This window comes from Nyctereutes procyonoides, unplaced genomic scaffold (assembly GCF_905146905.1).
Source record: "Nyctereutes procyonoides isolate TBG_1078 unplaced genomic scaffold, NYPRO_anot_genome, whole genome shotgun sequence".
Taxonomy (NCBI): domain Eukaryota; kingdom Metazoa; phylum Chordata; class Mammalia; order Carnivora; family Canidae; genus Nyctereutes; species Nyctereutes procyonoides.
In genome coordinates this window covers 50,223,090-50,247,182 of record NW_026575131.1, presented here as the reverse complement: position 1 = coordinate 50,247,182, position 24,093 = coordinate 50,223,090, and the positions used below count along the sequence as shown (strand labels likewise).

The following is a 24,093-nucleotide window of genomic DNA, read 5'->3' as shown; positions in this document are numbered from 1 at the left end:
GCTTTTTTTGAATTTCATTCAGCAACATTTTTTAGTTTTCAGTGTACAAGTCTTTTATCCTTTTTTAAAAATGTTTATCTATTTATTTATTTTATTTAGAGAGCCCAGAAGGGTGGGGGAGGAGGGGCAGAGGGAAAGGGAGAGAGAAAATCCCAAGCAGACTCTGCACCAGGCACAGAGCCCAACACATGGCTCAATCTCACAACCCCAAGATCATGTCTTGAGCTGAAATAAGAGTCAGACAGACCCTCAACCCAATGAGCCACTCAGGCATCCCACAAGTGTTTCCTCTTGGTTCATTTTTTTCCTAAGTATTTTATTCTTCTTTTCTGACCCTGGGGTTTTCTACGTATAGAACTTCTACTTGTTTTCTACTTCTTCCTTTCTGTTTCGGATACCGATTATTTCTTATTATCTAATTACTCTGGCTAAAACTTCCAGTGGTATGTTGAGTAGAAGTAATGAAAACAGCATCTTTCTCTTCTTGATTTTAGGGAAAAGTCTTTTTTCTTGTTTGAATCATGGGAATGTTTCACCCATTCAAACTAAATGAAAATATACTTTTTCTTTAGTGGCCTTCTACTTCTCATTTGAGAGGTGGTCTCTGCATTCTCCAGCACTGCAGAGGCCCATGTTTGTAGACCCGTCCTACCCTGTTCTCTCTCCTGGAGTCTTTGAAGATGAGGTGGTATCTTGGTTGGTTTTGAATCCACACCCCACACACCCGGCCACTGACTCGTGGCTCTCTCAGTGTTCTCAATACAGGATTGCATTTGAGTCTGCTGTTCTGTGTGTGTGTGTGTGTGTGTGTGTTTTAAACATTTTATTTATTTATTTGAGAGAGAGAGAGAGACTGACAGGGAGAGAACAAGCAGGGTGTGGGATTGAGGAGGAAAGGGAAAGGGAGAAGCAGACTGAGTAGGGAGCCAGACATGGGGCTCAATTCCAGGACCTTGAGATCATGACCTAAGCGGAGGGCAGATGCCGAACCAACTGAGCCACACAGATGTCCCATCTGCTGCTCTGTTTCAAAGGAAAGACTGTCAGCCTGAGATCAAAGTTGAGTTCTGAATTATCAAAATCCCAACAAAAGTGGAATTCAGAAACAGTGCATCCCCAATATGGCAGCCACGCCAATGATGATTTCTCTTATTTTCACTTATTTATTTAACCCTTACCACAGCCAGATACTGGAGATAGAAGCAATGGTCTCAGCTCTCACGTGGCTAATGGGCATCGTATGGGGATAAGTGATGGTCCAGTAGATTCAGGTCCTTTAGTCACACCTATTTGAAGGCACAGAGGCATCTGTAATTACTCACCTTCTCTATGTAGCCTGCTGGGCCAAAGGGCAGGCTGTATCTGCCGTGGCTCACTTCTGGCAAAAGGCCAGGCTCCTCTGGCCTGAGCCTCCTAATGAATTAGAGGTAAAAACTGGGACATGGCAGGTTGTCCACCAGAATGAAGATTATGCCTCCCCTAGTCCTAGATGACTATGCAAGCCCAGCCACTTTGAAATGAAGTGGATTCTGTGGAAGGATTTTTGTTTGTTTGTTTAGAAAACTAACATTTATTATAGATTGAAGGTGTAATACAGTTTCCAAAAATGTAGCAGTGAGAATACCAGCATAAAAGATAAATTTGAGGGCAGCCAGGTGGCTCAGCGGTTTAGTGCCACCTTCGGTCCAGGGCATGATCCTGGAGACCCGGGATTGAGTCCCATGTCGGGCTCCCTGCATGGAGCCTGCTTCTCCCTCTGCCTGTGTCTCTGCCTCTCTCTCTCTCTTTGTGTCTCTCATGAATAAATAAATAAAATCTTTAAAAATAAATAAATAAATAAATAAATAAATAGATAAATAAATAAATAAATAAATAAATTTGAGTGGTGCCTGGATGGCTATTAGTAGAGCATGCGACTCTTGATCTTGGGGTTGTAAGAAACTTGTGCTAAAAACACCTTATTCATTATTGGCAATATTACATAACAATTTTTGTGGATTATATTTTAGTGCCTTCAAGGAAGGTTTTCCCTGAAAAGAAGAAAAAATGATGCAGTTATAGACAAAAAAATAAAAGAGTACAAATCCATATATGGTGTTTACTGAGTGCCAAGCATGGCTCGAAACACTTTATACATTTATGTATTAATTTACTTCTCACATCAACCCTATGAACTAGCTGCAAATGGAGTCTCCAGTAAATTGAAACAGAGAAGTTAAAACCAGCATGACTCCATCCTTAAGGCAATATATGACCATGCCTAGGTGTTGAAGGGACAGGTGGGGCCTTGCGATTTCCAAAGACAGATCAAAGGGAGACCTTGTCCAGGGTTAGGCATCACTGAAATGTTCTTTACTGAGCTCTCATGGCCCTTTGCCAAGCCTGCCCTTACATCTCTGTAGAACTAGCTTTGAAGACATATTAAGCTAAGTCCCTTCCCAGAAGAGAACTCCCTCCTAATAACTTCTTCCAGACCAGCTGGGGAGAAAGGGCCTCCTCCTACCCTATGAATAAGAGAAAGCTGGGGTCTCAACAGAAACTGAACTTACCAGGTGTTGCAATTTTTCTGAAGGGAAATGAAACCTAGTGCTTTTAACTGACCCCTCCGCCCCCCCCAAAAAAAAACAAGAAAAAGAAAAAAGAAAAGTCACACATGGTAATAGGAATGGAATTTGATGATGACATTCATAAATGTGGCAAAAACTCCCAGACCCTGCCCATCCTTACAGATTTTCCCAGGTGATTACTAATTATCTCATTTGACCCCCACATGGAACCTGTCAACAAGGGAAGCGACCATTATTTCCTCCCCTTTCCATGTCGGAAAAGCTCATTTACTCACCCAGGGTCTGCCTGATTCCGAGGCTGGAACTCTAAACTTTTTCTTTCTTTCCTTTCTTTCTTTCTTTCTTTCTTTCTTTCTTTCTTTCTTTCTTTCTTTCTTTCTTTCTTTCTTTCTTTCCTTTCTTTCTTTCTTTTTCTTCTTTCTTGATTTTATTTATTTATTCATGAGAGACACACAGATTAGAGAGGCAGAGACACATGCAGAGGGAGAAGCAGGCTCCATGCAGGAGCCCAACGCGGGACTCGATCCTAAACTGCTGGGCCACCAGGGCTGCCCTAAACTGCTCTTTCTTTCTTACTCTGGATTAACCATTCCCACCCACCCCCTCCCCGAGGGTTCAATTGTCTCCTTTTTGCCTCTTTTCTGCCTCCTCTCTTGGGTTTCTCCATAAGCCTGCTGAGATAGTACACTCTGCCAAGCTCAGTTTGTAAAGCCCCAGAGAGCTCTGCTTATTCTGGGGGGCAGGGGTGGGGGGGTGCCCTCCAAGACTACCAGAGCCTTCCTGGGGTTCAGACAAGATTCTCACACGTGCCTTTTTGGCAAGTGGTCTTGGCAACCTCATGAATCCCAAAAGAGACTGATTCTTAAAAGCTGCTCTCCATCAGTTCTCTGTGATTAGGGCAGTTTCAAAACTAAAATCCATTTAGTTTTGATTTTGCTTTGGGAAGAGGAAACTCCCTGTTTGCTCAACTCCTCCTAAAACAATAAATCAGTATTTATGTCCAGACCCCGACTGGACGGATCAATTGATTTCAGAGATGTTTTTGCTCCTATTCGTCCAAGTGCTGGATCCCACAAAACAAGATCAGTTTTAGGCTGAATATTTGCGAAGATTTCGTTTAAATTCTTCACTGAGTACTGTTTAGACCAATTCTGACGAACGGTCTCAAAAGTATCTAGGACTAAACTCCGTTAAAAATCTAGATATACGATTCCTAGAAAGGAGAAGGCAAGTAGAGGGAAGAGGAGGTAAAGTTTCGGACAGGTCTAGTTTTTCCTTTGGAGCCAGAGGGGAGATGGTCATCAATTAGCCTATTCCATGATTTGGAAGCAAGGTTTGGAAAAGCCTGGAATCCAGAGACAGGGCTTCACGGGTTAACTAGCCCTGGTCACATCGGCCGGTCGAAACTCCTCCTCTCGAAACTCCTCCTCCCGCAGTGAGGTGAAGATATTCGAAAATCACCCCACCGCAGACTCCTCCCCCTGGCGAGGAAAGTCTCATTGAAATGCTGCAAATGACCGGGGCCCCGCGTGCATTTGCCGCCCGACCGCGCGAAGCCCGGGTTTCCTGCACGGCAGCTAGCGGGAGGCTGGGAGCATGAGACCCGAGGGCTGGGGGCTATGCTGGGCCGCCGCCCTGCTCCTCGCAGCGACGGGGGCGGCAGGTAAGGCTGGCTCCAGGTTCCCGCGTGCGGTGGGGTGACCTCCCAGAACTCGGGGACCCCCTGGATAATTCTGGGGCGGAAGCGGAATATCACCCCGTCCTTGTGAGATGTGTGGGGAAAACGGCACGATGTCCCCAAACGGCTTGGAGGGAGTGATGATGGGACTGCGAGGCTTTGGGGATGTGGGGGCGTCACGAGAAGCGGGGCGAGGCTTTCCCTAGAAGTCTCCGCCGGATGGGGGGCCCCCTTGTGTTCCTCAGAGAGGGACAGCGGGCTCTCCAGCCCTAGGGAGGCAGGGACCCCTCATCGAGTTATTCTAGGGTGAGGGCTGCCAGAAGCCCGGGGGTCCCTGCGGACGCCCCGGGGCGGCTTTGTATCGCGCAGGGGCTCGGCTGGAGCCCAGAGCCGGACGCAGACCTTCCTCCCCGGCTCCGCACGCTCGCTTCTGCCGGTGGCCGCCGCCTGCGGCCCCGCCCCCGGCCCCGAGGGCCAGTCCCCGAGCTCCCATTGGACGCGACTGGAACACGCGAGCCTCGAGCCACTCCCCTCGGCCAATGGGAGGCGGCGGATGCGAGGGGCGCGCGGGGCGGGGCGGGGCGGGGCGGGGCTTGGCCCGAGGTGTGGCCGGGGACCCACCTCACCTGGTTCCGGTGAGGCGACCGCGGAGTTCCTCGCGCCCGGCCCGGGTTCCTGTCATAAAGCGGCCCGCGCGTCCCAGGCCCCCGGAGTCGCCTCCGCGGCCCCGGCCCGGGTGGAGTTCGCCCTCCGCGCCCCCAGACCCCTTTAGGGGCCTCCGCTGAAGCGCGGCTGAGAGACACGCAATTCGCGGGGACCCTCCGCTGGGGCAGGGCCCGGGGGGCGGCAGCGTCACACGGATCCCTCGGGGTGGCCTTGCTCGCTCAGACGCTCTGAACGGCTTTAGTGGCGGCTGTGCGCACGGCGATGTGCCCTTGACGGGGGCGTCCGGTTTAGATTTGGTGATGGGAGCAGTTGGTGCGCCCTCCCTGAGGTAGCCTCCCTGAGGCATTTGACCTCGCCCTGGGTATCAGAGAAGCGGGCTCTTTTCCAAGCTTAGAACCACAGCCGCCCATTAAAGAATTGGGGTCACCCGATCGCAGGACGGCAGGAAACGTTTTTTATTGACCGGAGGGGGAGTGGGCGGCCTCGTGTGCGGAGATTTGAACTGGGATTCCTTCCTCCCCGGGACGCGTCAGTTTTCTCCGAGGGGAGGAAGGGAGGATGCTGCCGCACAGGGGAGTTGCGGCAACTCGGCCTCCCGGTTGCGCGAAGACGAGGGAGTGCAGCTTGTGCAGACGAGGCGTGTAATTGACCTTGGATTTCAAACGCCTATTGACTCCCTGCCTGAGGAAATCGTGGCTCAACTCTTGAGCAAGATTTGTCACTTACTTACTTTAGTTTCGGCTTTCCCCCTGGGGTTCTTTTTTTTTTTTTAAGTTTTTTTTTTTTTAAGTTTTTTTTTTTTTAATTTTTATTTATTTATGATAGTCACAGAGAGAGAAAGAGAGAGAGGCAGAGACAGAGGCAGAGGGAGAAGCAGGCTCCATGCACCGGGAGCCCGACGTGGGATTCGATCCCGGGTCTCCAGGATCACGCCCTGGGCCAAAGGCAGGCGCCAAACCGCTGCGCCACCCAGGGACCCCCCCCCCCCTGGGGTTCTGATACAGCTGCAGGAGGAGGAGTTTTCTGGAACTGTCTATGTGGCCGGGCTGGTTAACCCCTGAAGCCCTGGCTCCCATTCCAGTCTTTTCCAGAGCTGCTCCAGGGCCAGCTGCTTGATCTGTCCAATTTTGGTAAACCTGGAAGAACTGAGCCCCGCCCCCACCACCCCAAATTGGGAATGCACCTCCCGAAAGATCTCTTTCCTTTCTCTCAACTTGTATTTGATTTTTTTTTCATCCCTAAGCGGAAATGATGACAGTGAAGTCTTGAGCAAGATGCGTTGCTTGACTTTAGTTTTCTCTCTCCAGGAGCCTCAGTCCTGATGTGTTCCCCAGACTCCTGGGAGCTAGCAGCTCCTTCTCTGGTGTTAACAGGATGATGTGTATTTGTAGCAGTCCTGGCTGCTCCCGCGTGCTCCTTAACTGTCTTTAAAACATTTTGGGGGGTGTAGGGAGATGGAAATTCTTGTTCTTTTTCCTTGGAAATGGAAGTTGTTGGAATCTGAACTGCATGCCTTCCCTCAGCCAGATCAAAACCAGTTAACAGTTGTGTGCAGAGTATGGAGTATGCCCAGGGCACACCCAAAAAACTCTACGCAGAAAAGTAGAGCACCTTGCAAAGAGTTGTGTCTGTTTTAGCAACGTGGGCCAGGGAGATTCATTTAGTCATTGCTGGGCATACTTTTCTTCCAGGGCAACACTGGAAAAAAGACCAGGAGAGCTTTTTTGAGACTGCGAACCTTCAAGGAGAATTATGTGGCTCATTCTGTCTTTCCAGGATATTCCTGCTCTTATCTGTAGGGTTCCTCCCTTGATAAGATCCAAATCTAGATGCCTTTGTTGCTCAGTGCTTTGATGGCCCTTCACATTTCATCTTAAGTACATTAATAGCATTCACACTTTCCGTGGCTGTCAAGCACGTGACATTTGTTGCTAAGATACCGTGGAGGTAACCAGCAATGAACAATCACAAAAATCAAACCCTCCCCAAAGGAGCTGACAACAGCTTCCACAGAGATCACCTCTGAGGAAAATGCCTTGGCATCCCCTAGTTTGGAAAAGCCTGCTGGAAAATTGATTTTGCATTCATATTCAGCTGAGTCTGTTTGCTCCAGCTGTTCTTTTTTTCAAAGAAACAATTCTATAATTTTTTTTGGAAAGATTTTATTCATTCATTCATTCATTCATTCAAAGACACAGAGAGAGAGGCAGAAATAGGCAGAGGGAGAAGCATGCTCCCCGTGGGGGGCCTGATTTGGGACTTGATCCCAGGACCCTGAGATCTGGACCTGAGCCAAAGGCAGACGCTCAACCACTGAGCCACCCAGGTACCCCCTATCTGTAATTTTGATTTTCCTCAACAACTCTGTTCAGTAGTATGGGGGAAAAAAAACATCGAAAGCATTTGTGTGCTGGAGAAAAAGCAGAAATGTGTATTCTCCTTTTCTGTTTCGATAACCTTATTCCTGACTTGTCCTGTGTGACAGGAGAAATTTACTGGCTGAGTTTTGAGATTTGGACGCTGGAGGGTGTGAGTGTGTGCAGTTTTTGTATAATTTTAGGCATCCCCAGCCTGAGGAGAGATGGGTGGATGGGGGATGCTCCAGTTTGCTTTTACTGGAATGCAAATGAAACTGACAAGGAAAACACAAACCTCACTTCTGCAACAGGGAGGAAGCCCTGTGGTTTCTTTGGGTAGTGGTGCTTGAAACAGGACTGATTCAGTCCCCTTTCTCAGAACGGTGTTGTGTGCTGCGGGGACAACCTTCTGATGTGCTGTCTCTTGGTGCTTGCTGTTCCTGATCCCTGTCCCCACTAGCCAGGCCATGGGACTTATTGATTTCCCAGCTGACAGTTGCCTGGCTGCACCTGTAACAGTAAAATCCATTAGCTTTTCATTCAAACATTGTCTGGAGCTGTCAGCCAGCTATTGGACGACCTATCCTGATAAAAAGTAAGGGTAGGGTTTTCCTGTTGGTGAGGTCTTCAGCCATCTTTGACTAGCAAATATTTGGAGAGCTGTTGCCATGGTGTCCAGGGAAAGGGTTTATTATTCCTTATCCCTCTTTAAAGGGCCTCAAGGGGTTATTACTACTTCCAGTCTTTCTGGCGGTATGTTTTGTTGGTAAAATAAAATAAGGCTTTGTCGAAAGGTTAGGAGGCCAGAGGAGTGGATTAGTGGTAATGGAAGTTGTGATCCCCTAGGAGAGGAAGATGTGATAGAAGCTCCTCCTCCAAGATCCTCATTGCAAATGCTCTGTGCTTGAACTTCCTCTTTAATTTTTTTCTGAGAGTCCTGGAATTCCAATTGCTTTTTACCCACCCTGTGTGCCAGTAGCAAGAAGTGAGTCATATCCGGCTTTTGGGACAATTACAAATCAGTTGTGAGTCATAAGGGTGTAGGGTGTATTATAGAGGCAGCTCTGAGGGAGTCATTGTTCAGATCAGTAGTTGGGCAGTTCAATTATTGGTATGTGTAACTGCAGCACATTCCAAAGCTCAACACATTCCCTTCCCTCTTACTTTCTCCTCCTCATTCTCCTTAGTCACCTGGGCTGTCCACTACGGCCACCTCAAGCATGGCATCCTTATAATTCATTTGCCCATTTCTTTAATTCTTCTAAGCACTCCTTGTATTTCTCTGAGCCACCCAGGTGGCCCTCACCCCTGTTTGCTTTTTAAAATGGATAGGGCATAAAAAAATAAAAATAAAAATAAAAAAATAAAATGGATAGGGCAGCCCCAGTGGCTCAATGGTTTAGCGCCGCCTTCAGCTCAGGGTGTGATCCTGGAGGAGACCCACATCAGGCTCCCTGTATGGAGCCTGCTTCTCCCTCTGCCTGTGTCTCTGCCTCTCTCTCTTTCTCTCTCTCTCTCTCTCTCCTGTGTCTCTGCCTCTCTCTCTCTCTCTCATGAATAAATAAAAATCTTTTAAAAAAGTTTAAAAAAATAAAATGGACAGATATTAAATGAAGAACTCAGTGAGTTTTGGTAAATGTCTACCTCCATGAAAGCACTTCCCTTTAGGATATAGAACATTTCCAACTTCCTAGAAAGTTCCCTGGTGCCTCCTTTCTTGTTTAATTACCTCCCCTACACACTAGAGGCAACCACTAATCTGATTTTTATGCTTAGAGATTAGCTTTACCTGAACTACAACTTCACATACTCTTGAGCAAAAGAAGCCAGGCAGGTAACATTTCAGAGATTCATCCATGACAGTGCATTCACCAGCCGGTTGTCCCCTTTTATTGCTGAGATGTGTCCCATTGGATGAACACATCACCTGTTTTTAACCTGATGTTATGTCAGCATGTGTGCAGAGCTCCTTTTTGTTATTATGTTCCTTAATCCTCAAAACCGTCTCACAAATAGGGACTCTCCCCTGTTTTACAAATGAGGAACTGAGACCCAGAAGGATTAAGTCAGTAGTGCAAGTCAATCTACTTAAATGACCCAGAAAGCCATTTAAACCTAGGTCTGGGGGCACCTGGGTGGCTCCTAACATTAAGTGTTAAGCTTTGGCCTTCATCTCAGGTTATGATCCTGGGGTCCTGGGATCAATCCCCATTCTGCATCCCTGCTCAGCGGGGAGCCTGCTTCTCCCTCTCCCCTCTGTTCCTGCTCTTTCTCTCTCTTTCTATCTCTTTGAAAGAAAGAAACAAAGAAAAGTTAAAACAAACCCAGGTCTGACCTCTACACTGCCTCTGAGGGAGTCTATGTGAAAGGGCTGGGTGAACCATCAAAGTAGAAATGATAAAGGGGCTCATATTTGAGAACTGCAATACATGGGTGCATACATACATAAATCCAGACACACCTCATTTTTTTAAAAGTTTTATTTATTTGAGTCATCTCTGCACCCAATATGGGGCTTGAACTTACGACCCCGAGGTCAAGAGTCGCTCGCTCCTCTGGCTGAGCCAGCCAGGTGCCCCCAGACATACCTCATTTTATTGAACTTTGCAGATACTGTCTTTCTTTACAAATTGAAGGTTTTGGCAATCCCTCATGGAGCAAGTCTATATTTTTTCCCACAGCTTTTGCTCACTTCATGACTCATCATATTTAATGTAAACATAACTTTTATATGCATCAAAAAAAATAAATTCGTTTGGTTCACTTTATTACAATAGTCATTTTATTGTGGTGGTCTGGAACTGACCTGCGATATCTCCAAGATATGCCTGTATGTAAATAGTTAGATAATATAAATAAATTAAAAATAAGTAAATATATAGTTATATTTAGTTATATTATATTTAGTTAAAATAGCTTTTTTGGGGGGGGGGCACCTGTGTGGCTCAGTTGGTTAAATGTCTGCCTTCAGCTCAGGTCATGATCCGCCTGTCTGTGATCCCTATGTCAGGTCTCCCTGCTCAGTAAGGAGCGTGCTTCTCCCTCTCCCTCTGCCCCTCCCTACTCTTTATGTTCACTCACTTGTTCTTTCTCTCCTCTTTCTCTTAAATAAATAAAAATCTTTAAAATAATAGTAAAAACAGCTTTTTAAAAAGATTTTATTTTTAAATAATCTCTACACCCAATGTGGGGCTTAAACTCATGACCTTGAGATCAAGAGTTGCATGTCCCACCAATGGAGATAGCAGGCACCCCTAGGGAGGTCGTTTTTAAACTGGGTCCCAATGTCCCTGGCCCCCAGGACCCCCTGGTGCAGGTTCAGGATTAGATTTAAGCCTGGATGAAGTGTTCAAGGGGGTCTGGAGGTCTCTAGCTTTGTCTACTCCTATTGGAATGACCAAAGACATCAAAAGATACTTGGAATAGTTAGACAATTGGAGTAACAAGCACTAAAGCCAGGGACATGCAGTGACTGGTGTGGTTATTTTGCTTGATTATTTTTTCTTTCCATTTATTTATTTATTTATTTATTTATTTATTTATTTATTTATTTATTTATTTATTTATGATAGTCACACAGAGAGAGAGAGAGAGAGAGAGAGAGAGAGGCAGAGACACAGGCAGAGGGAGAAGCAGGCTCCATGCACCGGGAGCCCGACATAGGATTCTATCCCAGGTCTCCAGGATCGCTCCCTGGGCCAAAGGCAGGCGCCAAACCACTGCGCCACCCAGGGATCCCTCCTTTTAAAAAATCTAAAAAATAAAGCATTTTTTGAAGAAAAATAACTCTGAAGTGAGCTGGCCATTATTCCCTATGTGGAAGCACAGATAAGATTCTATTTCTTTTCTTTCTTTCTTCTTTTTTTTTTTAAAGATTTTATTTATTTATTCAGGAGAGACACACACACACAGAGAGAGAGAGAGAGAGAGAGAGAGAGAGAGAAAGGCAGAGGGAGAAGCAGGCCCCATGCAGGGAGCCCGATGTGGCACTTGATCCCGGGTCTCCAGGATCATGCCCTTGGACCAAAGGCAGGCACTAAGCCGCTGAGCCATCCAGGGATCCCCTCTTTCTTTCTTTCAAGATTTTATTTATTTATTCATGAGAGACACACAAAGAGAGAGGCAGAGACATAGGTAGAGGGAGAAGCAGTCTCCATGCAGGAAGCTTGATGTGGGACTCAATCCCAGGACTCCAGGATCACACCCTAAGCCAAAGGCAGATGCTCAACGGATGAGCCACCCAGGCATCCCTCTTTTCTTTTTTTTAAAAAAGATTTTTTTTTATTTATTAGTGAGAGATACAGGCAGAGGGAGAAGCAAACTCCCTGCAGGGATCCTGATGCAGGACTTGATCCCAGGACTCCAGGATCACAACCTGAGCTCAAGGCAGACACTCAACCACTCAGCCACCCAGGCGTCCCAATAAGATTCTATTTCTTTAAAAATAGGGCAATGAGGAACCATTACAAACTATTCTGCACATCCTTTTTCTCCCCAGTTAGAAAATGTGATAGGCAGCTTTCCGTTTTACAACATAGGATGACTTCATTTCTTTCTTTCTTTCTTTCTTTCTTTCTTTCTTTCTTTCTTTCTTTCTTTCTTTCTTTCTTTCTTTTTTTTTAATTTTTTTTAACTTTTATTTATTTATGATAGTCACAGAGAGAGAGAGAGAGAGAGAGAGAGAGAGAGAGAGAGAGGCAGAGACACAGGCAGAGGGAGAAGCAGGCTCTATGCACCGGGAGCCCGACGTGGGATTCGATCCCGGGTCTCCAGGATCGTGCCCTGGGCCAAAGGCAGGCGCCAAACCGCTGCGCCACCCAGGGATCCCTCTTTCTTTTTTTTTTTACTTCATCTTTTTCAGTGGCTGTAGAGAATTCACATTATTATCATCTACAGATTTTGCATACATCACTATATTACCTACAGTTAGATATAGATAAACCTTTTTAAGTTAGGTTGTGTGTTAATTAGGGGTGCCTGGATGGCGCAGTTGGTTAAGCATCTAACTCTTTGGTTTCGGCTCAGGTCATGATCTTAGGATCATGGAATCGAGCCCCCACTTTGGGCTCTGAGCTCAGTTGGGAACCTTTCTGAGAATCTCTCTCTCCCTCTGCCCCCCCCCCATGTCCTCACTCTCTCTCTAAAATAAATAAATAAGTCTTTTAAAAAAAAACCCATGCATGTATTATCTCACAGTTTCTGTGAATCAGGAATTTGGAAGTAGCATAGCTAGATGTTCTGGCTCAGGGTCTCCCATGAAGGTGCAATCTGGATGACTACAAGGAAAAAAAAAATTGGGCAAGCCGGGAGGGAGCATTGCAGCAGATAGAGCTGCAGGGATTTGAGCTCTGAGGTTGTGAAACTTTTATGGGATCCAGTACAGAGCCAGGATATGGGTCGCAAGATTCATTGTGAAGGGGGCAGGAAAAAGTCCCTTCCACAGTGTTGTAATTCACACTGTTTTGGGGCAGGGGGCAGTTTTTGAAATCTGGTGACCACAAGGTCATCACTGCCTTCCTTGCTTGTAGGGAAGGGAAGCTTTCAGATCAGCAATTTATGGGGAAAACGAATGTCTGCAGGTGTGTGTGTGTGTGCGTGCACACGCGCATAAGGAAATGGCATGGAAGGAGTGCTGGCCATATATCCATAAGATTGGAAGGGAAGTACTAGGCAGGTCCTTTTAATTAAATAAAATAATAAAATAATCTTTAAATAAATAAAATCTTTAAATAGCCTTTCTATTTTGGAATTAGATTAGATTTACAGAAAAGTTGCAAAGATATTGCAGAGAGTTCTCATGGGCCCCACATGCAGATTCCCCCAATGCTAACATCTTATAGACCATGGTATATTTGCCAAAACTAAGAGTTTAATGTTGGCATATTACTATTAACTCTAGACTTTGTTTGGATTTCGCCAGCTTTTCCCTTTCCTCTTCTAGGACCCAGTCCAGAATTCCACTTTGCATCTGGCCCTAAAGTCTTTCATCAGTCTTAACTAGTTGCTCTCCAAACTCTTTGAATTACATACCTCCACTGGTAAAACAAAACAAAACACACTGAGTATGTTCTCCCCAATATAAATTTTCATTATATACCACTATTACTGGTATGATATGACTCCATAGAAAAGCAGAGATGTTGAACAGGATAAGCTTAAAAATACGTAGCACTTCTTTTTTTTTAAGATTTTATTTATTGGGCTGCCCAATAAAGTAATTATCTTTGTGCAAAATAAGGTAATGATTAAATTTTGTACAAACCATTAAACTATTCTTTTGGTTATGGCTAACATTCAAAATTGATTAATAAAAGGAAAAACAGAGGTGCCCAAGTGGCTCAGCAGATTAAGGTTCTAACTCTTGCTTTTGGCTCAGGTCACAGTCTCTGGGTTGTGGGATCGAGTCCTGAATTGCTTGGTGGAATCAGCTTGGGATTCTCTCCCTCTCTCTTTCTCTCCCCCTCTACTCCTTCCCCTGCTCTGTCTCTCAGATAAAATGAATGAAATCTTAAAAAAGAAGAAAAAGAAAAACGATCTTTCTTTAAAGATTTTATTTATTTGTTTGAGAGAGAGAATGAGATGGGTGAGAGTCAGATAGAGAGGGAGACTCTGCTGAGTGGGGAGCCCAACACAGGGCTTGATCCCAGGACCCTGAGATCATGACCTGAGCTAAAGGTAGTGCTTAACTGACTGAGCCACCCAGGCACCGCAAAAACAATCTTCTTACAAGAATAGTGGAACTTATAATAAATATAGCCAACATTCAAAACTTATATTTTACATACTATTTGCCTACAGAACATCTGAGTCAATAGGAAAATCCTGCCAGCTTCGATTTTTATTTTTTGGTCTTATTTATTCATATTTTTTGGTCTTTTTTTTTATGATAGAGAGAGAGAGAGAGAGAGAGGCAGAGACACAGGCAGAGGGAGAAGCAGGCTCCATGCATCAGGAGCCCGACGTGGGATTCGATCCCGGGTCACCAGGATCACGCCCTGGGCCAAAGGCAGGCGCTAAACTGCTGCGCCACCCAGGGATCCCCTATTTTTTGGTCTTTTTTATTTATTCATAAAACATGATGAGATAAGCCACATCATAATTTGGGCCACATTGTTTTCATTTACATAGGGCATCCAAGTTTATACTTAGAGATTAAAAGATTTTTTTTTAATTACCGGGTCTCACTAATAATAATAGTTTGCTTTGATTCTAGTTCACATAGAATTGTGCATTCCAAATCAATGATCAATTGATTGAGGGATGCCTAGTGACTCAGTGGATAAGCATCTGCCTTTGGCTCAGGGCATGATCCTGGAGTTCCAGGATCGAGTCCCACATCGGGCTCCCTGTATGGAGCCTGCTTCTCCCTCTGCCTGTGTCTCTGCCCTTTCTGTGTCTCTCATGAATAAATAAATAAAATCTTTTTAAAAATTATCGATTGATAATGAAGTTAATCAATAATGGTCAACGTTGAGATCTCTTTTCCAAAATGCAAAAATCAATGTATTTTAGGAAATTTCCCCAAAATGTACTTGTCCTCTTTTTTTTTTTTTAAGATTTATTTATCCATGAGAGAGACAGAGAGGCAGAGACACAGGCAAAGGAAGAAGCAGGCTCCATGCAGGGAGCCTGATATAGGACTCCATCCCCTGACTCCAAGATCATACCCTGGGCGGAAGGCAGGCACTCAACCGGGGATCCCCAACTTGTCTTCATTTTTATCTAAAAATCTGAGTCTTTTTTTTTAAGTTTTTATTTATTCATGAGAGACGAGAGAGGCAGAGACACAGGCAGAGGGAGAAGCAGGCTCCATGCAGGGAGCCCAATGTGAGACTCGATCCTGGGACTCCAGGATCACGCCCTGGGCTGAAGGCAGGCGCTAAACCACTGAGCCACCCAGGGATCCCCAGTTTTTGCTTTTCTAGAAAAAAGTTTCTCTTACTATAGATTTGCTATGTCTCTGTTCCATTGTTTTTTATCTGACCTTCCAATATCTGATTATTTTTGCTGCAGCATCTCTGTTCTCTAGCATCCACATTCATCATTTCTCACAATTTTTATCTCCATACTTCCTCCCTACCTACTGGAGACGGCCCCTCATTTTTCCTTGATTTCACACTGTCAATTTTCCTCATTACTATCACCAACACAGGTTTGTAATATGCTAAATCATTTAAATCATTTTCTTTATTCACATGCAAGGAACTTACACTGTTTTGTTTCCTACCTTAGTGGGTCCATACATTGGACTCAACAATTATTATGTCAAGTTTTACATGTTCTAGATCTAGTCTTTGCATCCTCTGCTACACTTTTAGTTCATGAAATTTATTGGGTGTGTTTTACTTCCTGGGAACGATTAGATTCTATTTCTAGTTCATTCTGCAGCTGGCAGGAAATAGAAACACTCAGGTGGTGGTGTCAGTTTCTGATTCTGGCGCTGAATGGTCCTTCCTCTTCCCTTCTCTCTCAGTGGAAGACAAATGCGGGAGAAATGAGTTCCAGTGCCAAGATGGGAAGTGCATCTCCTACAAGTGGGTTTGTGACGGGAGGGCCGAGTGCCTGGATGCCTCAGATGAGTCCCAGGAGACCTGCAGTGAGTCCTCTTTGGGTGTAACACACTTCTTACCCTCTTTGATGATAGTGGGTGACAGACGAAGTGGACATCAGCCAGCAGATTCATGTGTTGAACCATGAATTGGGACTTGGGGGAGGAGATGTTTCTGAACTTTAAGGCTTTTTTTTTTTTTTAACGAGGTGAAATTCACATAATGTAAAATTAACCTTTTTTTTATTTTTTTAATTTTTTAAAGAATTTTATTTATTTTTGCATAAGAGACATAGAGAGAGTCAGAGACACAAGCAGGCTCCATGTAGGGAGCCTGACATGGGACTCGATCCTGGGTCTCCAGGATCCCACCCTGGGCTGTAGGCGGTGCTAAACCGCTGAGCCACCAGGGCTGCCCAAATTAACCATTTTAAAGTGACCAGTTCAGTAGTATTAATACGGTTATGATGCTATGCCATTATCACCTCTCTCTCCTTCCAAACCTTTCCACTGCTTCATGTCTGATGTTTTTTTTAAACAAGTTCCATTAGATGTCCTTCATTTTGACCCAGAAAGGTGGGCTTGGCACCTTCTTTCTGAAAACTGTGTTTTTCCTCTGCAAACCTGGGGCTGGGAGGCAGATTGGGCTTCCCTCTGAGCAAACGCTCAGTTCTGTTTCTCCCACAGTGTCTGTCACCTGCAAGTCGGGAGACTTCAATTGTGGGGGCCGTGTCAACCGCTGCATCCCTCAGTTCTGGAGATGTGATGGCCAGATGGACTGTGAGAATGGCTCAGACGAGCAAGGCTGTCGTAAGTGTGCTCCCTCCCCCTGCAGCCCTGTGAGGGTCCCACTGGTTCCCCCAGGCAGTCCTGCCCCAGCTGAGCTGCAGATTGGGGCTCTTCAGTTGGGTCCATCTCCTGGAAGCTTCTACCAAGCCCTCTTGCACTGTTTGAACCCCACCTTGCCCAGGAGGCATTGCAGGGGATACTGATGGTATCACTTCTTGGGGTCATCAGCATACTCAATGAGGCTGTCCTTGTCAAGTGTCCTGCCACCCACATGGCACAGGATCTGTTGAGCCCCTGTGACCACCACCACCAGCCACCCTGGGAGGCCAAGCACACAGTAGGTGCTTGCTGGCCAAGACCTGACCCCTCAGCTAACCTGAGAAGAAGGAAGCTTCACCAAGTTGCAGGGTTCTGGGAAGAAACAGGGTCAAGAGTCCTGGAGGGGGAGGCACGTTAGAGAGCTGGGCGTCTGTCTTGGCTCTTCAATGCTAGTTAATTAGTTATCGAAATGAGTGGTTTGGTTTGGTTATCCTAATAGGGTAAGTCTCTGAGAAAAATAAGTGGGAAAAATTTAAATAACTAAGATAATGTCAGATCTGCAAGTTTGGAAAATATAAAGCTCCATGATATTAAAAAAAAAAAAAAACAACACATGAGTTTCACATACATTCACTTTAGAAATGCATGTCTAACCTGGATTAATGGTCATCTGATGAAATACCCCCTCAGGGAATATTTGCAAATAAAATGGATTGTTATTCTTCTTCCAGGTACATTTTTTTCCTTCCAGCTTTATTGCAATATACTTGGCATACAACATTATGTAAGTTTAAAGAGTAGGTGGGGGAAAATTAATTAATTTTTTAAAACTTTTTTTTTTTACAAAAAACAAATTTTTTAAAAGTTGCCAATTTCTTTTTATTTTTTCTTCCTACAGATTTTATTTATTTATTTGAGAGAGTGGGTGGGAGGGAAAAGGAGGAAGAATCTGAAGCAGATGCGATGTGCTGAGTGCAGAGCCCAGTACAGGGCTCAATCCCACCACCACAAGATCGTGACCTGAGCCAAAATCAAGGGTCAGACACTCAGCTGCTCAACTAACTGAGCCACCCAGGCGCCCACACCCCTTTGTAAAATTTTTTGGGTGGAGGTGGCACCAGGGTAACTCCGTTGAGCGTCCTACTCTTGGTTTCTGCTCAGGATTGTGAGATCGAGCCCCAAGTCAGGCTGTGCTGATTGTAGAGCCTGCTTAAGATTCTCTCTCTCTTTCTCCCTCTCCCTCTGCCCCTCTCACCTACCTCGTGTGTATGCTTTCTCTCTCTAAAAACATAAAGAGTAGGTGATGATTTGTTACACATACATATTGCAAAATAATTACCCCTGTAGTATTAACTAACATCTCCATCACATCACATGAACCACATTTTTGTGGGTGGCTCTTTTAATAATAACAGCAAACTTTTTTTTTTTAAGGTTTTATTTATTTATTAGAGAGAGAGAGCACAAGCAGGCAGACAGAGAGAGAGAGAAGCAGGCTCCCTGCCAAGCAAGGACCCTGATATGGGGCTTGATCCCTAGACTCTGGGATCATGACCTGAGCCAAAAGCAGATGCTTAACTGACTGAGCCACCCAAGTGCACTAATAATAACAGCAAACTCTTAAATAGTGCTTCCCCTGCCTGGGCCCATGTACAGATGAGGAAACTGAGGCACAGAGGGGCCACAGGAGCAGGCTGGGGACACTCACCTTGCCCGGGGTTCCCTATCCAGGGCCCCTGACCACTATCCTGGCTTCTCCAGGGTCTCTCACTGGGATCCGGCCTCTCCGAGGCTCCGTGTCTTCATCTTTGGAATGGGCTGCTAGTGAGAAGTGAGGGCTCTCTGGTGACCAGGTTCTTTTCCCATCAATCCCTGCAGCGCCCAAGACATGTGCCCCGGATGAGTTCCGCTGCCAGGATGGAAAGTGCATTGCCCCGGAATTCGTCTGCGATTCAGACCAGGACTGTTTGGACGGGTCCGATGAGGCATCCTGCCACATACCCACATGTGGCCCATTGCACTTCCAGTGCAATAACTCTGCCTGCATCCCTGAGCTGTGGGCTTGTGACGGCGACCCAGACTGCAAGGACGGCTCAGATGAGTGGCCACAGCACTGTGGGGGCCGCAACACATCAGCCCCCCAAGGGGACGACAACCCTTGCTCTGCCCTTGAATTTCACTGCCAGAGCGGCGAGTGTATCCATTCCAGCTGGCGCTGTGACGGTGGCCCTGATTGCAAGGACAAGTCTGATGAAGAGAACTGTGGTAAGGGCATTGTGCATGGGTCCTCTCCCCTGTCCCAGCTATGGGACAGGTCGGCCTTTCAGGACTTAAACGATTTCAAGCCACACATCAAGAACTTCAGTCTCATTTCATGTCTCTTCTAGTGTTACTGATCACATGGAAGAGAAAGCCTCCCTTAAAAGGAGACCCTGTCTTTTATGCTTGTATAATTAATCTCTCTTAATTAATTAACTACTTATTTATATGACAAAGAGGAAAAAGAGGGGAAGCAGCAGAGGGGGAGAGAGAGGGAGAAGCAGACTCCTGGCTGAGCAGGGAGCCTCATGCAGTATTTGATCCCAGGGCCCCAGGATCATGACCTGAGCCAAGGGCAGACGCTCAACCAGCTGAGCCACTCAGGCACCCTTAATCTCTCTCTCTCTCTCTCTCTTTTTTTTTTTTCTTAATCTCTTTTTTTTGACAAGGGGAACAAGCTGCAAGCTGCAGTATTATTTTCATCCAGAAAGGATCCTGGGCTCCAGGCCTGGCTGGTGATCTTTGGCCAAGGACTCAACCTCACTGTGTTGTGTTCTCCTCCCTCACAGACTGGGGCAAGAACATTGGCCTTTGTAGACTTCAACTGGAGTCCAGCACCACCCACTCAAACGTTCTGTGGTGGTGGAGACATCCCATGTCTGCACTGCGATAGCTGCTACCGAGGAGTAGCTGGTGCAACCACAGAATGGAATATTTTGTGTTATTTCACTTTAATGAATTGAAAGTTTCGTAGCCACACATGGTTAGTGGCTCCTGTGTTGGAGACAGTGCAGATAAAGCATTTTACCAAAGCCCTGAGTCATTGCTTCCTGAATGAGGGGCCGGTTCCTCAAAGCTAGCGGTGTTCTAGATTCACAGTAGACACGCTTTCATGTCTCTGTTTCTTTGGTATCTTTGCTCACGTGCACTCTTTGCATAGAATTGCAATTGCAATCTCTGTAGATGTAATTAGACTTTTTAAAAGTCACTTTAAAAAACATCACTTTGGAAAAAAAAAAAAAAAAAAAAAAACATCACTTTGGGATCCCTGGGTGGTGCAGTGGTTTGGCGCCTGCCTTTGGCCCAGGGCGCGATCCTGGAGATCCGGGATCGAGTCCCGCGTCGGGCTCCCGGTGCATGGAGCCTGCTTCTCCCTCTGCCTGTGTCTCTGCCTCTCTCTCTCTCTCTCTATGTGAGTATCATAAAAAAAAAAATCACTTTTTTTTTTAAGATTTTATTTATTCATGAGAGACACAGAGAAGCAGAGACATAGGCAGAGGGAGAAGCAGGCTCCTAGTGAGGATCCTGATGTGGGATTTGATCCCAGATCCTGGGATCACGACCTGGGACAAAGGCAGACGCTCAACCACTGAGCCACCAAGGTGCCCTCCCTTTTTTTTCAAGTTTGTCTTTTTTTTAAAGTAATCTCTACATCCAATGTGGGGCTTGAACTCACAACCCCAAGATCAAGAGTTGCACACTCTAACAATTGAGCCTGCCAGGTGCTCCTACATGTCACATTTTTAAATAATGTGTGGTCTTGTATACAATCGGTGCTAAAACTTAACACAAACTCACTTAATTCTTATAAATTGTGAACAGGCTTCCCCCATTCTTTACAGATGGGGAAACTGAGGCCCAGAATGGGTGAGTAACTGGGGGACACACACCTGTGAAAACAAAAAATTCATCTTTCTATGGGTACCTGGGTGTCTCAGTGATTATCTGCCTTTGGCTCAGGGTGTGATCCCAGGGTCCTGGGATCAAGTCCTATATCGGACTCCCCATGGGGACCCTGCTTCTCCCTCTGCCTATGTCTCTGCCTCTCTCTGTGTGTCTCTCATGAATAAATAAAATGAAAAAAAATTTGTCTTCTACTGCAGCATCATCTCATAAACATTTGTCCTACTTCACAATGTGACTCGGTTCTGCACAATGGTACTGATCAAATTTGTCACAATTTGGCCTATCTCTGTCTAGATTGGGGATACAATATTGCCCTTCTGCTAAGAGTAGCCTTTGGCTCTGTCAGGTTTATAGCAAATTATGTGATCTAGAGACACCTGACTGGCTCCCATCAGTAGAGCGTGCAACTCTTGATCTCATAGTTGTGAGTTCAAGCACCACATTGGGTATTGAGATTACTTAAAGTCTTTTTTTTAAAAAAAATGGTGCATTCTCAAAAATGCTTAAGTGGAAAGACTGGTGAGAACTCCAGGAAAACTCAGTGGTTGTGTTAGGGTGCTTCCCCACATTTTCTTATTTTCCAAACTTTACTCAGTGACATTAGTAATAATTTTTGGGGATTCTTCATTGAGGTAGAAAGTACTTACTGCCATGAAAGAAAATCTAAAACTACATTGGTCAGGGAAGCCTGGGTGGCTCAGTTGGTTAAGCATTTGACTCTTGATTTCCAGTTAAGGTCTTGATCTCAGCATTGTGAGGTTGAGCCTCATATCAGGCTCCATGCTGGGCATGGAGCCTGCTTAAGATTCTCTCCCTCTCCCTTTGCCTTCCCTGCCCCCTCTTAAAAAAAAAAAGAAAACTACATTAGTTAAAATTTAGAACATGAAATGGGGTGTACCTGGGGAATTTTTACTCAGGTGGGAAGTAGGTAAAATGGATGGGCCACTGTTTTCTCCTGTTGGCAGTGGGCTGTGTTTTCTCACCTTGAAAATCTTTCCTGTTACATGCTCTCCCTGATGCCTGAGGTTGCCAGGAAATTGCTGCTTCGAAGATGGTAATTAGTTTTTCTTTGCTGCTCCTTGAAAAAAGCCAACATGTGCCCTGTCTTTCCCAGCTGTGCCCACATGCCGGCCTGATGAGTTCCAGTGCTCAGATGGGACCTGCATCCATGGCAGCCGGCAGTGTGACAAGGAGTATGATTGTAAGGACATGAGCGACGAGATTGGCTGCATCAATGGTGAGCTCCCTTTGGATCAGCCCTGCACCTACCCTATGTCTTCGGGCAAGTTACTTGACCACCTCAAACCTTACCTCCACTTATCTGACCAATGTGCATGGCAAAAGCATCTACTTCAGGACTGTGTGATTTCACGAGGCCAAAGTGTGCAGAGCTCCTGTCTTTTGAACTTAGAGATAACACGTGCAGTATAATTCCATGGAAAGCCCTTTCCTGAGCTTATAATATGACAATTCCACTCCTGGGAATGGTCCCAGGAGGATATGCAGAGCAGCACTGGCCTAATGGCAAAACACAAGCAGCAACCCGATTGTTTATCAGAATTAATTTTAAAATGGTTTTAATTGTGGCAAAATCATGTAACATAAGGATTTTATTTTTTTTATTCAAATATTTTATTTATTTTTAGAGCAAGTGTGTAGGGGAGAAGGGGGAGGGAGACTGAGAATCTTTTTTTTTTGTTGTTAAAGATTTTATTTATTTATTCATGAGAGACACAGAGAGAGAGGGGGGCAGAGACACAGAGGGAGAAGCAGGCTCCATGCAAGGAGCCCGATGGGGGACTCGATCCGGGGTCCCCAGGATCACGCCCTGGGCTGAAGGCGGCGCTAAACCGCTGAGCCGCCCAGGCTGCCCAAGACTGAGAATCTTAAGCAGGCTCCACATCCAGTGCGGTGCCAGGTACCAGGGTTAGTCTCACAACCCTGAGATCATGACCTGAGCTAAAATCAAAAGTTGGGTGTTTAGGGCAGCCCGGGTGGCTCAGCAGTTTAGTGCCCGCTTTCAGCCCAGGGCCTGATCCTGGAGACCCAGGGTCGAGTCCCACGTCGGGCTCCTTGCATGGAGCCTGCTTCTCCCTCTGCCTGTGCCTCTGCTTCTCTCTCTCTCTGTCCCTCATGAGTAAATAAATAAAATCTTAAAAAAAAAAAAAAAGAGTTGGGTGTTTAACTGACTGAGCCACCCAGGCACCCCCTGAAACAAACTTTTTTTGAACAAGAAGTTAAATGCTGATAATCCACTTTTTAACAATTGTAAATGATACATCGCAGGAAATTAAGTATGTTATGTTTTATTTATGAACACATTTACATATAATCGTATACAAATGAACTTTCATGTGAATAAGGAGTAGTAAGCAGGCTCTTGCATCTCAGAAGCACCTGACCCTCCTCTTTGCCTCTTAGTGACACTGTGCGAGGGACCCAACAAGTTTAAATGCCACAGCGGCGAGTGCATCACCCTGGACAAAGTATGCAACTCGGTCAGAGATTGTCGGGACTGGTCGGACGAGCCCCTCAAGGAGTGTGGTGAGCCCCGGGGTACAGGTGGTGCTCAGACTTATGGGGAGCTGGGGATGTGACCCAAACATGGATACTGTGTGCCTGTGAGTGCTTTAGCTGTGGGGCAATACAAACGTGGGGGTCTTTGGTGATAAGTGGCTTTACTTCCAAGCCTCAGTGTTCACGTCTGTAGGATGGTTCACACATCTTAGGGCTGCTGGGGATTGGCTGTTGCTATCCTTGTAAGGTTTCAGCAGTACCCCTTAACCTGTAACTATGTAAATATTTTGGACTTAACCAGCTGTAAGGTCTGTCACAGCTGTTCAACTGTCACACCTGTTCAATAGGACCGTTATGGCAGGAAAACAACATGAATGCACATGTGCACACAAACGTGTGTGACTGTGCTCCGAGCAAACCTGATTATGGACATTGATGTTTGAATTTCATGTGGCACAAAATACTGTTTTTCTCTTGATTTTTATTCATTCTTCTTTTCAATCATTTAAAAAAATGTAAAAACTATTCTTAGCTTTTGGGCCATGCAAGAACGCATGGTAGGCTGGCATTGGCTGAAGTTCTGTAGAGAGCCTGTGCATGGATGCTGGAGCTAAGCACCCTGAGTGTGGTCTAGTACTGTGATCTTGGACAAGTCTTTGAGCCTGGCCATGCCTCATTTTCCACAGCTGTAGTTCAGCTACCTGTATGGTTGTTGAGAGTTAGCATATGCAATTGTGGGATATGGTTTTTATTTTTTATAATCAAGAAATGAGTTTTACCCAAAAATAGCAGAGGATTTATCCTCTTAACCATTTTTAAGTGTCCAGTTTAGCGGCATTAAGCAGATTCACATGGTTGTACAACCATCCCCATTATCCATCTCTAGAACTTTCTCATCTTTCCTGATGAACCTCTGCCCTGTGAAACACCAACTCCCCACCCCTCCCCCACCCCTGGTGTCTGCCATCTACTTCCTATCTCTGAACT

At 45.5% G+C, this 24,093-nt stretch overlaps 1 protein-coding gene across 1 annotated transcript in view; it reads left to right on the top strand.

The window, feature by feature from the left end:
- The first annotated feature begins 4,077 nt into the window (after positions 1-4,077).
- The window catches only part of LDLR (low density lipoprotein receptor), a 36,894-nt gene continuing 16,878 nt past the window's right edge, over positions 4,078-24,093 (top strand). Inside the window, exons 1-6 of the mRNA XM_055343477.1 lie at positions 4,078-4,230; positions 15,742-15,864; positions 16,504-16,626; positions 18,523-18,909; positions 21,704-21,826; positions 23,011-23,133. Coding sequence (XP_055199452.1) covers positions 4,164-4,230; positions 15,742-15,864; positions 16,504-16,626; positions 18,523-18,909; positions 21,704-21,826; positions 23,011-23,133 — 946 coding nt within the window. The 5' untranslated portion in view covers positions 4,078-4,163. The remainder of the gene's footprint in view (positions 4,231-15,741; positions 15,865-16,503; positions 16,627-18,522; positions 18,910-21,703; positions 21,827-23,010; positions 23,134-24,093) is intronic.